At 33.9% G+C, this 15,448-nt stretch overlaps 1 protein-coding gene and 1 non-coding gene across 2 annotated transcripts; one reads left to right on the top strand and one right to left on the bottom strand.

Annotated features, from left to right (window-relative positions):
- Positions 1-7,067: 7,067 nt before the first annotated feature.
- On the top strand, positions 7,068-11,048 carry LOC104899842 (5'-3' exoribonuclease 3; the record flags this gene model as incomplete). Its single annotated transcript, XR_008967128.1, has 15 exons — positions 7,068-7,259; positions 7,358-7,528; positions 7,629-7,706; positions 7,815-7,964; positions 8,082-8,180; positions 8,405-8,500; positions 8,591-8,686; positions 8,783-8,853; positions 8,965-9,093; positions 9,186-9,262; positions 9,353-9,393; positions 9,510-9,584; positions 9,667-9,894; positions 9,970-10,040; positions 10,124-11,048. It is a non-coding gene; the product is annotated as a 5'-3' exoribonuclease 3 (transcript).
- A 1,341-nt stretch (positions 11,049-12,389) lies between these two features.
- LOC104899841 (uncharacterized) lies at positions 12,390-13,879 on the bottom strand. The gene has a single exon (XM_010687121.3). The coding sequence runs from the start codon at positions 13,508-13,510 to the stop codon at positions 12,713-12,715; it is 798 nt and encodes a 265-aa protein (XP_010685423.3). The 5' UTR covers positions 13,511-13,879; the 3' UTR covers positions 12,390-12,712.
- Between the last annotated feature and the right edge of the window lie 1,569 nt (positions 13,880-15,448).

The raw sequence follows: 15,448 nt of genomic DNA, 5'->3' as shown, positions 1-15,448 counted from the left end.
TTAGTTTTTAAAACGGTTTTATTTACTAAAAAGGCTTATTATTTATTAAAAAGGCTTTTATAAGAAAGGTTTTGGGTATTTAAAACAAATTTTAGCCCAAATGAATTTGGACCTAACTTTCCTAAGTTTTACATGTAGTTGGTTCAAAATAAAATTACAAATATTTTAAAGAAAATCTAAAAAGGTTTAGAAAAGAAAAGATTTTAAAAAAAAAGGAGAAAGATTTTTAGAAGAAAAAAAAAAGAAAAAAAAAATCTTTACGTGAAGGAACTCACGCCAGTGAGTTTAATTTGTTTCAAGATTTAGTAACTTTGTTTCTTTTTATCTTTTGGTTAATTAAGGATCTAGACTATTTATCTTATGGAATATTCCTCTATTCAAGCTATATTATCATAAAAAGATAATGTATCCTAGCTAAAGTAATTATCTTTTCTTAAAAATCTATCTTTTAGTTCTTATTCCTATTCTTATCCTAATTACCCAACTAGTATAAAATAGGGGTCTCCACCCATCAATTCTTCACACCAAATTTGAGAAATAAATCTCTTTTCTCAAGTTTAAACCCTCTCTCCCTCTTAGCCTACATTTTCTCTTCTCCCTAGTAGTTATTATTATTCAAGGTGCGTGTATTTGTAGATCTTTAGTAATTGTTTTGCAAGTGTAGTATCATGTTTTTAGGAAAATATTTTGGATTGAAATACATGAATTTATTAGTTTTATTATGAACTGCATCTGTTTTATATGAACATGTTTGTATGTTTATAAATTTTATTTATGAGCTTTGAATTGAAGGAGTTTGATCTTTTGATTCATGTCATGTTTAAATATTTAAAAAGGAGTGTTTTTGAACTATTATTATTTTTCAAAGGTTAACCCTTGAGCAAGTTATTTTATTTATGCCTTTATATGGCTAAGTTTTAAGAATTATTATTCTTTTTAAAGGAGGATTATTTCAGAAGGATTTTTATTAGTTATGTGATCTTTTATGATCACAATCTATAAAGAGGCCACGGCTTGTTAATTATTAGCAAGAACGGTAGCTATTATATTATTTACCCATGTACTTTTTGTATAAGTCATGTGGACAAGGTAGTTCCCCTCGTAATAGACTCAGTAAGGAATACTAAACTTGGGGGTGTGCACACTTTAGGCAAGGTACCTAGGCAAGGAAAAAGGATTTTTATCAAGGTTATATACTTTATATTATATAAGTATTATCAAGTATTCAAGAAAGGTTTTTTTGAAATTAAATATTTCAAAAGTTTAATTAGATATAGTGTTTAATATTCCGCATATACATGTACTCAGTATTTTTACTGACACGCTTTTGTTTTGTTTTGTTTTATGGCATTGTCCCTGTGATGACCCTTTTGGTGAGCAGAATTTACAGGTTGATATGATGCATACTTCATATGGGGGAGCTAGTGAGGAATCATAATTAGTCAAGGAGTTGTTATTTTATTTTCTTTATTTCCATTGTTATATAGTTGTACAATAAAGTTTATATTAATAAAGAGAAGTTAGTTCAGTTATTTCCGCTGCATTAGTTTCAAGTTCAGTTAGTAGTTAGTATTAAAGCCTTTAACGTTATCACGTGGCGGTAATACTCTCAAGTTTCTCAAGGAGTTTTATATTAAAATAAGTTTTTCAAAAGAGAGAAATTTGGGGGTGTTACAGTATGCATTGGGAATGGAAAAATTGTCAGTCGACATGGAAAGGACGATATCAAGGAAAAGCTGGTGTTGCTACTTTAGTTCTTGAAGCTGTTGTTGATCGTGACTTTTGGATATGACATTCTTAATTTCTTCGAGATACCATGTTCGTGCAATGACCTAAATGTTTTTCATCGATCTCCTGTGTTTAGGGATGCTTTAGAAGGTTGAACACCACCAGTGCAGTTTACGGTGTATGGTAACCAATATGATAAGAGTTATTATCTCGCTAATGGTATATATTCGAAATTTGACAACATTCGTTCAATCAGTTACATGTCCTCAAACTCGCAAAGACAAGTTATTTGCTCAACACAGAAAAGGAGCTCGAAAAGATGTTGAGATAACATCTGGGGTGTTGCATACTCGATTTGCTATAGTTCGTAGATCATCCCTCGTATGGGATGAGGAAATTCTCAATAACATCATGTTGTCTTGCATTATCATGCATTATCATGCACGACATGGTTGTGGAAGATGAACGAGATACATATGCACACTACACAGATACTCCCTCCGTTTCCTAAAGATCTTCCCTCTTTCCGTTTAAGGGTGTTTCCAAAAGATATTCCCTCTTTTGCTTTATTCCTTATTTGGCAAAACAAATTTCCCTATTTACCCTCTCATGTTACTATCATATGGTCCACCATTACATTATTAATTCAATTTTACTCCCTTTCTCTCTCCTACTTTAACCTCTTTTTATTTGTTTATTTATCTTAACCCTTTCTCTCTCCTACTTTACTCACACCATGCCCCCACACAACTTGATTTTCCTTGGTATCTGTAGGAACAGTAAGTGGGAAGATCTTTAGGAAACGGAGGGAGTACTACTGAATTCACTACAAACACAAGTAATAACGACGACAAATTTGAATATTATCATGATCGGATCGTAGATATCAACCGTTACACGGTGAATAGAGATGCAATTGAAGATCACCATGTGCATCAATCCTTGAAACGCGATTTGGTTGCCAATATATGGCAGAAGTTTGGTTGTAATAACGCTAATTATTAAAAGCATTTTATGTATTTAGTTCTTAATTAAGTTTTATGTATTTCGTTATTAATTAAGTTTTATGTATTTCGTTCTTAATTAAGTTTATAATTGTCGCACCGATGTAGCATTTTATGTATTTTATGTATTTCGTTCCTAATTAAGTTAATAATTCTTTTTTGCATTTCATTATTTGTCTCTAAAAAAAAATATATTAAAAATGCTAATTGTGTCTCATAAATTAATTAGTATATCGTTAATTATGTATGCATAAGATAGTGGTAGCTAATTTCGTATTTAATTACTTAATAAAAACACTAATTACGTGTGTTACGTATTAATAAAAGTTAATTATGTAGATAATTTAATTATTAAAATGATAATTATAATTTTAAAATGGAAAGTGATATACATAGCCCTTAGGGCTATGTATAAGGTACTTAAAATGAAAATAAAATATTGAATCAAGCATTTATTACCCCAGTTGATGTGAGAATGTGTCTTGAATTCTTAAACTGTTTTCATTTAAAGAAATGTATTTAATGCTTATATGTAGGGCTACATATAACATTACCCTTTTAAAATTTTTAATTTAATTAATTAATAATAAAATATCAATTAGTAATGAATATATCATTAAAAAGTAAATAATAAAAATATTGTATGATGGTGATTGGGTGATGAGAAAGAGAAAAAGTAGTTGGATGGGGTCAAAAAGTAAGAGAGAGAGGAAAAAGTATTGGAATGATTTTTTTAGGTTCATTGTTAAGAAGATAAATGGAAAAAGATTGTGGGATGTTATTTTTTATAAAAAAAAGTCAGAATGAAAGTGGGATAATATTTTTTATAAAGAAAAAGTCAGAAAGAGAGTGGGATGGTCTTATTGCTCTGATGTTATATGACATTGATGAAATAATCAGTATTGGTTAGAGTAGTTACATGACATCATGGTAGTGTTTTGTCCAATTAATATAAACTTCCGAAAAATATAGTGGAAGGTAAGTTTTAATAAGTGAGAAATAATTTCCTATAAATTCAAATTTCAAAGAAAGGATAAAATACTAGCGACTAGACCAATTATGTAATATTATGATAAATGGTGTTTTGAACAATTTATCTTAAATTATTTTTATAAATTGTATATGTAGTTCAAATAAGTTGTAATAAGCAAAAAGTAATATTTCATATCTTCTGATAAATTGAAATAATTTCAGAAAAACGAAGATGAGTTGAATTGAGTAGAACTTGAAAAAATAATTTGAAAATGTAAAGTTTCTTTTTTATCTCTCTAATACATACTCCCTCCGTTTCCTAAAGATCTTCCCACTTACTGTTCCTACAGATACCAAGGAAAATCAAGTTGTGTGGGGCATGGTGTGAGTAAAGTAGGAGAGAGAAAGGGATTAAGATAAATAAACAAATAAAAAGGGGTTAAGATAAATAAACAAATAAAAGGGTTAAATAGGAGAGAGAAAGGGAGTAAAATTGAATTAATAATGTAATGTGGCCATATGATAGTGACATGAGAGGGTAAATAGGAAAATTTGTTTTGCCAAATAATGAATAAAGCAAAAGAGGGAAGATCTTTTGGAAACACCCTTAAACAGAAAGAGGGAAAATTTTTAGGAAACGGAGGGAGTATAATACTGTTTGAGCCTAAACTCCCTCGACCCTAGAGCCTTCTGCCCTAGAGCCTTCACCTGGCCTGGTGGCTCCTATATACTCCCTCTAAATTTTTATTAATTGCTACATTTTTCTTAAATAGTTTCTTTTTATTTGCTACGTTCTTTAAATATACTCCCTCCGTGCCATAATATAGTGCTTGCATTCCTTTTTGGGTGTCCCAAAATGTTGTGCCTATTTCTTTTTTATCAATTTGTTTGGACTAAATTATCCTTCATTTCTATATAAAATTTCCAAAATACCCCTACTTTCTTTTAAATATGTGCCTATTTATTGTTTTACACCATTTCAAAGGAATATTTATTGCTCTTCATTTTATTTAAAGGAATAAAAGAAAAAACTAGTTCCAAGACAAAATACCCAATAAACATTTACTTAAATATATTTTTGTGAAATCCTAAAACTCCTTCCATTTTCCTTAATTCTTGTGAAAAATGAGAAGTGAGCACTATATTATGGGACGGAGGGAGTATCTTATTTGGGATACTTGGCCCACCATAAAGTAGTATTATTATATTTGTTTTTCTCTTTTTCCATCAAAAAAACTACTTTTTTACTTTTTCATATTATTTTACATTGATTGGCTCAAAAAATAACCTAAAAAAAATTTGAAAGTAACATTGACTAAATTGTTGTGCATAATACAATGTAACAATTTTTAAAAACGGAGGGAGTATTCAATATTGAGAAAGCATATTATAATTTTGGCACTCAGGCTTCGACCATGAAAGTTGAAAGGGAGGGGGATAGGGCAGTTAAACTTTTAAGTAAATAATGTTCCATTTTTTATAAACTAAATCCTGTTTTTTTTTTTTATAACTAGATCATGTTTCTTCTTACTTCTTAGGAAATAACTATATATTAAACTCATTAAAGTTACAATGAATATATTCCTTTCTCTAACATTTGTTTGCGATTTAAAGAGGAAGAGGAGGTTGAGGTCTGGAAGTTATTTAGCTTATAAATTGTGATAGACCTCTAAATAAAGGCTTTATACGAGAGTGTCTAGAGTTTGGAGGATTTATTCTTACTTAAAAAAAAAAGTTACAATAAACTTACGATTACATGCACTACTAGTCTACTACTATCTCTATATTATTGACACAACAAATGTTAGTGCGGGATCCCCTTGGCAGATCGCCCACATCATTCAGGATAACCAAACTTCACTCGACATGTTTATCGGGAAGCAAACAAAGCAGCAAATTGGATTGCCACTGTTGGCCAATAACTAGATTATAGTTCTTGTATTGAAAATTATACTCATCCAATCTTTGTAAACAAGGTTGTAGCTACCCTCGTGCGGAAGGTCTCCTAACCTTTTTTTTCCTTAACTTTATTTATAAAAAAAAAAACGTACGATTACATGAACTACCAGTCTTAGACCTGGGCATGGGCCGAGCCGGCCTGTTCACGAGCTCGGCCCGCGGGCTTGGGGAAATGACGGGTTGGGCCCAAGCCTATGAGTGGCGGGCCATGTCGTGTCGGACCTGAAATTTTCATATTTTGTCCACGTACCGACCTGTGTTTTATGTTGTTTTTTTTGATAGTTTTAGGCTAAAAAACAAAGAAAAGAGAAGTTAAGCCCCCGGGCCTGCGCATGAGCCATCTAGACAAGCTCGTGCCAGTGCGTACCTGAAATAAAATTTCTTGACCGTGACAGGTTGGTCCATATAGTGGATAACGGGCCGAATCAGGCTAAACCGTGCCGGCTTACCAATTGCAAGATAGAGTAACTTCCGCGGTCTGACAATTCTGACAAGACGATCTATGTAAGCAAAGATGTTTTCAAACACTTGCTCGAATGTGGTGGGAGGAAAAAACTGCCAAAAGTGCAAAGTCTTGTTTAAATAACAAAAGCAAGTTATAACAATTTAGGTAAACTAACATCAATACCAAATAGTACTAGTAATAGTAAAAGTACACAATACAAATAAAATAGGGAAGCAAAGATATATAGTAAAAGTGAGAAAGAAAAGATGGGAACTAACAAGATGATCAGGGTGGAAACAAGGGTGTATAATTCCATTCATGTCAAGATATAAATTGTGAAATTCATAACCGTTAGGATTTGGAAGGCTGATGATATCAACATCAAGATCATTGCTTGATGAGTTCTTGTTGTGTTCTATGGCATTTACAACCACTTTAGGGTACTTCTCCACTAGCCATCTGTAAAAAGCTGGAACACCCATTTCATTAATGGAAGTATATGATATGGTTGTTTTTGAGTGTTTGAGACAAAGTAAAGATGAGACAAAGTAAAGATGAAAATGGAAGAAAAGGACTAGAAAAGAACTCTTAACAGGGAAGTTAACTAAAACTAGATAATGATGGATAAATGGAATATGGATATTTGAAATGACAGGACTCAGGAGAATGGAGAATGGAGAATGGAGAATTGAGAAAGGAAGGGTCGGTCAAGCGAAAGGCTATTTAGTTTTTCCACACAAACAAAATAATTTCACGAATTTCTAAACAGGCGTGTGTTATGTTTTGTTTCATAGTTACTAAACCATACACTACATTCTTAATCAATGAAAACTAACCCTTCGTTATCTTTAATTGCTCCCCACCACTAATTGTTGTGTCAATAGGCTAAACCGCACATTCTGATTTTGCTATGGTCTATGAATTATGGTCTTAAATGCTAATCTTTACAAGAAGAATTTTATGTTTTGTTTTGTTCGAAGGATGTATTTGCAGTACGAGAACAGTTCCCTGTTTCTGAATCAACACTTCATATGAGTATTCAGAAGGCTGCAGAGGATTTCTTGGCTAAATCAACTCAGGACAAGCCAAAACCTTTCTTTGACATTCATGACAAAACCCAACATTTGCAGATCCAGCCACAGCACTATCAAGTATGTAATTATGTATCCTAACCTTTAAATTTAATTTGTGTCATGGATAGTTGTAATTTAATACAACTAAACCTGGTTACATCGTACATGTTCTCCAGTTCCTGCATGTTTGGATCTTGAGGGAGTATTTAGAGCTCGACATGCAGATAGTTGATCCACGGGAAAAATTTGAGTTTGATGTTGAGCGCATCATTGATGACTTCGTTTTCATGTGTTTCTTTGTTGGTAATGACTTCCTACCTCACATGCCCACCCTTGAAATACATGAGGTTAGCTTTGCAAATTCTGATAGAAAACCAATTTCTATTTGTTGTTTTCTGAATGATTGCTTATGCTTACATGCTTTTATCTTCCTCCCTTAAATGACAGAATGCTATAGACTTGCTTATGTATGTCTACAAGAAAGAGTTCAAGAGTCTTGGTGGATATTTAGTTGATATGCAGAGAGTAAGAAGTGTACAACTACCTGGGTTGACTGTATTGCCTGTTCATTCTGATAGATAATAGTGGATTACATACTTTACTAATATTTTACTTGTTATGGTAACGTACTAGGTCAATGACCAGCATGCTGGTTATATCAAGCTGAAAAGAGTTGAGAAGTTCATTCTGTCCGTTGGCAGCTATGAAGAAAAGATCTTTAAGAAACGGACTGAGATAAGGGACAAGAAACTTCGAAGGATAATTTCTGAATTATTAGAATCTGTGCGTTGCTTTGTCCATTTTTGTTCCTTTCATCTGGCTCTTCTAGGTTTCATTCATATCTCATAGGGGCATGTATCAAACATAGTTGAATGTTTCTTTTCTTCTTTTCCTTCTCAGGAAGCATATAAACAAGATCCTGAAGGTTTTGAAGTTAGTGGGATGGATATCAAGGATCATGAAGTCAGAAATGCTCCGGAATATTCAGAATTTCAAGAAGTATGTTTTGCATTTCATCTTATGTAGCTTTGACATTGTTGTGGTAACATATTAGTAACTTCTATCAAATAAATCCATGAAGTTTACGAGAAATGTTAACTTCAGAAGCTAGTACAATGTACTAGTTTTGAATCTTCATGTATAAGCCTTTTTAGCAAAAATGCTACCGCTTCAATAACTACGATTTAATATACTACTTATATATGTCATAATCAATGTTACAGATGTTGGCAAATAAAAAGGAGTTACATGAAGAGTTGAAGAAGTGCATTCGTGAAAGATCTGATATTTTCAGAGATGGGAATATGGGAAGAGACAAGGTTCACAATTGCTCCACATTTGATATACTTCTATTTATCTGATTTAGCAGGTTTTTGTTGCTGAAAGTTGTCATAATTACAACTTTTCAGGTGAAACTAGGATCTCAAGGTTGGAAACTGCGATATTATAAAGAAAAGTTTTCAGTGGAGGATCCTAAAGCAATAGAAATCAAAAGAAAGCAGATTGTATGTGATTAAAGCATCTTTATATATGTCCTATATTATTATGAATTGAGTGCTTTTTAATAGTATATAACACCATTTTGATTGTTGGGGTTGTAGGTTCAGCTGTATACTGAAGGACTATGTTGGGTCTTGTTGTACTATTATTCTGGAATACCATCTTGGAATTGGTAATGCGACACAACAGAGCTCAGCTCTCTCCTACCTATCTTATGCCTTTCTTATTCATGCTGCTAAATATCATATACTTATACAGTTATACCTACTAATGTACTTAACAGGTACTATCCTGAGCATTATGGACCATTTGCTTCAGACCTAAAGGGTTTAGCTGGTATTAAAGTGCGATTTCAAACAGGTGCTCCATTTAAGCCATTTGATCAGCTAATGGCTGTACTCCCACCGAAGAGGTTTTTCTTGAACCAATTATCAAAGTGATATGATCTGATAACGAATATACGATATGGTGTGTGATTTTGGTTGAAATTAACAATTTTTGTAGTGCGCATGCACTTCCAAGAGTCTATCAGGAACTCATGACAGATACGCAATCCAACATCATTGAGTTTTATCCCACTGGTACAATATCCTCAAACTTACACTGATTTTACTGATATATCGTTGAAAGCCTTTTTATAGGAATTTACTTGTGATCCATTTGCGATTCAGATTTTGACGTCGATGTGGATGGAAAAAGATTTATGTGGCAGGTATCCATTATTTTTCCCTTCCATGTTTACTTAATAGTTAATACATCTAGATTGTATGAAAATAGAGTATTTAAACAGTTTGATTTATAATTGTGGGCATTTTGACCATGGGAAAGGGAATTTGCATACTTCCTTTCATAGACCAGGAAAAGCTCCTGATTGCCACCAAACAATTGGAGCAAAAAGTAGAGGTAAGTTTTATAATTTACATGTGCACGTTGAAACGATTCACTAATTGCGCTATAATACAAAGTTAATCATGGAACAATGCAGGAGGAGGAAGCTGAAAGAAATATTCAGACAACTGATAAGTTGTTCATAAGAACTTCAAATAGGTACTCTCCTATATGACCGCAAGAGAATTTCATGTACCTCTCTAATCATTAGTGTTCATTGACATTCTTAGTTTGAGTGTTACCATTTGTCAGGTGCTTAAATTTCGAGTTACCTGAAGCATGTTTTATACCTCGCTTGCTGGAAGGTATTCAGCCTCCTGAAAAGGTACTTTGTCATTGATTTACCCTAAAGCTTACATTGTTCATAATCGATTGCTAAATCAGGTTACTCGGCATGCAGACAATATTAGAGAATGAGATCGAGGAGACTGTGCTTTGGCACGAGTACAGTGGCAGACCTCCTATCACTAGGTATATTAAGTCTGACATTTTGTCTTTTTTTTTTCGATACTTGAAGTCGAAGAGAATAAATAACGACAATCAATATCTTTTAGACATTACAATAGGTACGGGACTGGAGCAGCTCATGATGTAGGGAAAAACACCACAGTAAACAAAAGCTGCGTAATCAGAACTGCTGGTTCAGGTCGTGGCTTTGAAGCAGCTGGTAGAGGCAAGGGATTCACGTCAAATGCAAGGCAAACTCATAGTTATAATGTTAATGAGAGGTATGCCTCTACAGCTGTCCCCCAAAGTCCGAGTAGGGGAATGGAGAACTTGAGAGTATCTGGGGGATCATGGGGCACAAGCACACGAAATAACATGCAGTCTACAAGAAGTGTTGTGCCGCATGAAAATACCTCGTGGCGACCAGTTTCGTACACAAGGCCTAGTTTCACTAGTCAAGGCAGTGAGGGGTCATTGGCACAGTTTAGGCCACATAATGCAAACAACACTCAGTTTGGTGCTGTGCGACATGCTAATACATCGTGGCAATCAGTTTCATATGCAAGGCCTAGGTTTACTAGCCACTACAGTGAGGAATCATCAGCACAGCCTAGGCCGCATAACACAAACGTCCCTCAGTTCATGGGCAGAGGGAGAAGAAGAGGCCGATCAGAACATGGACATCAAATGTACAACCAATTTTCAACGGGGTGTCCTGATTATAGGGATCGTAATCGTTGGTAGTTCATTTTGTGACCCTTGTAGGCTGCATCTACAACTGTCCTTTTTTGGAAGATACTAAAATGTGTATGTTCAGTAATCAATTTTGGTGCTTGAGTATTTTGTGGAATAGGGCAAAAACCAACTACTAGTTGCTGGAATGTATATGGTGCTAGAACTAGGTGCTTAGGAACAGCTCAGAAGTAGTTTTACAGTTGTAGTTACTAGTTAGTACTCTGATCCATGCTTTGATGGCATTTCTTTAACCTTGAAAAACACCATTAATCTTTTGCAATCTTGTTTTGTCTTCAATTGGCAAGCTTTTTAGATTGTTATTTTTACTGGTAACTTGGAGGTCTGGATTAGGCCACTTATCTGAGATAGATATCTCTCGGGGGATGCAACCAGGTTCATCTTGAGCCAAATTTTCTTCAATTTGTTATTTATTTAGGAAAATTTTACATGGTAGCCATCAAATTGCAGTTTTTCTAAGACAAAAAAAAAGTGACTCCCAAGTTTAACAAATTCTACCTAGTGACCTAATTTTATTACTTGGTGGGTAATCAATTAAACCTAAAATATCAGGTCATGGTAAATGACCTAAATATCTACTCAAATAAACTTGTAAATATCAACAAGAACACCATATTATTGAAACTTTTTTCATTTAGAGTATCATTACTTTGATAGGGAAAATATGGAAAACAAGTGTCACGAGATGAGTACTTGAAAATTGAAATAACAATGAAAATCTTCTAGGCGCGATTCGTTTTTCCAAAAGTAATATTCAGACCCTATTCGTAAAGCATGGTTACACGGAATTTATCTTCGAGATACAAATAAGATCAATAGTGATCACACTTACCATGAACACTATCAATTGGAAATGAATTTTTGAAAGATTTAAAATGATGAAATAATTTCTGATTTTGATCTTGAGGACTTCCGTGTGCAAATGAGAGGAATAGTTTTATCAACCCACCTCATCATATCAGAGATCTCATATTTGTAGTAATGCTATACTGTTTCAGAAAATCCGAAATGATACCTTGATTAACCATCAAAACATGCGAAGAATTGCGACATCAGGAGCCACGTCGATGCTCGTCGCGAGGGGCGACCATGTACCTGACATCCAACGCCAATTCTGCAGCAGCTTCGGCAAGGTGCGACGCCTTGCTCGACCATGCTGGCGAGGTGCGAGGCTGCTCTTGCTGCTCTCATTTCTTCGTTCGTAGTTCACAAATTCTTGACGAAACGTAAGAACAAACCACATATAGCATATTATTACATATATTATTCGAGTAACAACACCATAACCAAGTGACTCAAATAATATATAATGAATTAAACTAACATTATACTCTAATTCTCCAACATTACTATGATTTTGGGGAGGAATTTCTATTTATATGATCTTCAACATTTTAAAGCAACACTGATAATCTACGTAAATGATGCTGCCTTTTCCTGAGCACTCAACTAGTTTTTTGATTCTTAGTCTATCGAATAAAAATTAAGTGGTGGACCGTGGACCGTCTACATAATATTAGAATCAGGCGATTGCAATAAATTACACATGCTAATCCGTAACTGGTATTCGGTATATAGTAGACAAATTAGTGATAATTAAACAATCTGGGTGCATGTAAATATGCTTCATTTCCAATGATCGATCAAATTCATTACAACCAGTTATTACTGAAAACAAAAGAAGATGATGAAGAATAAGTAAAACGGAAAGTTCTTCAAGGAACAAAAGAACTGATATCCCTCCAAAACTGAGGCATGTAACTTGATACAATTTGCTAATATAAGGCTACTAAGGACAATTATTGTAAGTTAACAAGTTTGCCTAATGAGGACATACAAATTTTAGTTGCACGATATAGGACTTTTATTCGCCTATGGCTATTTCCATAGTGTGCCTCTAAATGAAGTAATGTCGTATTTCAACACAACACTGCATCTAACACCTAACTAAATGAAGTTGGGGCTCCTGCTCCTGCTCCGAAAGACGCAGCTCCAGCTGCGGCTCCAGGGCCTCCTGGTCCTGTTTCATCACTAAATCCGGAGGCAGCCGTGCTGCCAGTTGATGAAGCGTCAGCACCTGCAGATGCAGACGCATCACCACCTGCAGCTGCGGCTCCTCCAGAGCAGTGCTTCTCGAGACAGGATTGCAAAAAAGGATTTCGAAAATGGACAACAGGTTCACAAGTCTCGTCCATTTGCTTAAGGAAAGTACAACAAACAGGAGATAAAGCTATTTTCTGTGATTGGAATGCTTTTCCTAAGTCTTGTACGCATGTTATCATTGCTGGATTATGGAAAGACTGCATGCATTTTTGTGCCTCAGGACTAGTCATGTCCGGTATTCCCACTCCCAACCCTCCTCCTTTTTGCCCTTCGGCGCTGGCCCCGGCCCCAGCCCCTGCCCCAGCCCCAGCCCCAGCCCCAGCACTAGCCCCTGATGATGGGAATATTGGGTTTGGAAATTGAAATAGTTTTTGAAATTGGGCTATTGCTGACTCTGTCCCTGAACCTGAACCTGAACCTGAACCTGAACCTAAAGCTGAACCTGAACCTGAACCTCCTGCTCCTAGTCCTAGTCCTAGTGATGCTGATGCTGATCCTGATCCTGATCCTGAACCTGATCCTGATCCTGAACCTCCCAAACCAGGTAATGAAAAGAGTCCCACCCCACCTGGAAACGTTCCTACCACATTCTGCCCTACTAGGCTTAAGCAAATGAGCAAGATTCCTAAACTTTTCATCTTTTAATTCACTTTTTTTTTTCACTTTTTTTCTTTTTTTTTATATATTTCTTTTCTGCCTTATTATATTTGATAATGCTTATTTTCTCTATTTCTCAAGATCATGTTTAAACTAGTTTAAAGGATCATATATATATATACACACACAAACATACTATATGGAGGAAGTTAAGCAAGCATATCACTGCTTTTGCACCTTATTCTATATATAGTTATGGTGAACTATCTCTCTTTCTATTTGTGGCTGATTTTTAAGGCATGAATTTCTCTCCCACTCTTCACCATGCATTTTGAGTTTCCTTTTTTATTTCTATAGTTCCTCTCATTTCCTTAAACTTATCTCAACGCTAATTTCTCCTCTACCTTCATTTTTCCTCATTTCTCTATCATATATGACTATTACTGAGACCATTGTATATCTGCAGCGTTCACCTTTCTTATAGCTAGCTAGGTGGTGATCATTGTCTTGAAGACAAAAAAGAAGCTACTTTTTTAGTTGTTAAACATAAAAGAAATGATGAAATTTACTTTCATTGTTTAGCTTAATAAATAGATATAGAAATGATAAATATCTTTTATCTATTTACATTTATTATACTAGTCCGAGAATACAAAAGAGAAACACTTAATATCAAACCGTTCGTCAATAAACAAACAATTATGGCCCATATCTCCCAAATAAAAGTAACCATGGTTTCTTGGTTTTTTTTAGAAATTTTTTTTATTATTTTTTGATGCCCTTTAGATGTATTTTTTTTTTTAAAGCAAGAGCATACATTAGCATAAAAAAACATTACAAGTAAGCCCTTTTTTTTTTTTTATCTCCTATAGCTAAGTTATGGGCTTCATTTATTTTAGGACACCTAATGCATGAACTCATGACATTATCCCTAGAATTACTACTAACAGAGTCCATACAAGAACTTGAGACAATACAAGAACTTGCGAAAATCATTAAGAATGTGAAAATGTATTTTTTGGATGTATAAAATATAATATGGATATGCAAAAACCATTATGGATGTGCAAATATAGTTTCGGAAAAATTGTTTTAAATAAGTCAACTTTTGCGTGCGCGGTCTTTCCATTTCAAGTCTATTTTTTAATTATCCTTGATTGAGTTAGGCTTGTATGTCTGTTTTCTTCTGTTGAGTTTTAACCTGTTTGTGACTTATTTAGTAGGTTACTTATGATACGTGTTACAATATCTCTGTTCCTGCTCGACCCTATTTGATCAAATAACCCCAATTGTTCACAAAAGTGACCCCATTTTATTATATGAATAACCCCATTTTTATCATATGAGTAATCCAATTAATTCATACTAGTAATGTCATTCAATTTATGACTCATTTAATCTTATGATTAATCCAATTAATTCATACTAGTAACCTCATTATTTATACAAGTAACTTCAATAAATCATACGAGTAACCTCATTTAATCATACGAATAACTGCAAAAGGTTCACAAAGTAACCACATTTATTCAAACGAGTAACCTCATTCATTCATAAAATTAAACTGATTAGTAACCTCAATTATTCAAATGAGTAACCTCATTTATTCACAAAAGTAACTTCGTTTTTTTCATACGATCGAGTAACCACATTAGTTCACAATATTAATTATTTAATCATATGATGACCCTATTTGATCAAGTATCCCTAATTTGTTAGTTCACAAAAGTAACCCCATTTTATTATATGAGTAATCCCATTTTGATATATAAGTAAACCAATCAATTCATACTAATAATGTCATTTAATCTATGAGTAACCTCATTTAATCTTATGAGTAACCCAATTAATTTATACTAGTAACCTCATTTATTTATACAAGTAACTTCAATAAATCATATGAGTAACCTCATTTAATCATACGAGTAACCTCACAGAAAAGTAACCGCATTTGCTTATAAGAGTAATCACATTTCTTT

The sequence above is a fragment of the Beta vulgaris genome, chromosome 7 (assembly GCF_026745355.1).
Source record: "Beta vulgaris subsp. vulgaris cultivar EL10 chromosome 7, EL10.2, whole genome shotgun sequence".
Classification (NCBI taxonomy): Eukaryota; Viridiplantae; Streptophyta; class Magnoliopsida; order Caryophyllales; family Amaranthaceae; genus Beta; species Beta vulgaris.
The sequence above is the reverse complement of the archived record's forward strand: the minus strand, read 5'-3'. Positions and strand labels throughout refer to the sequence as shown.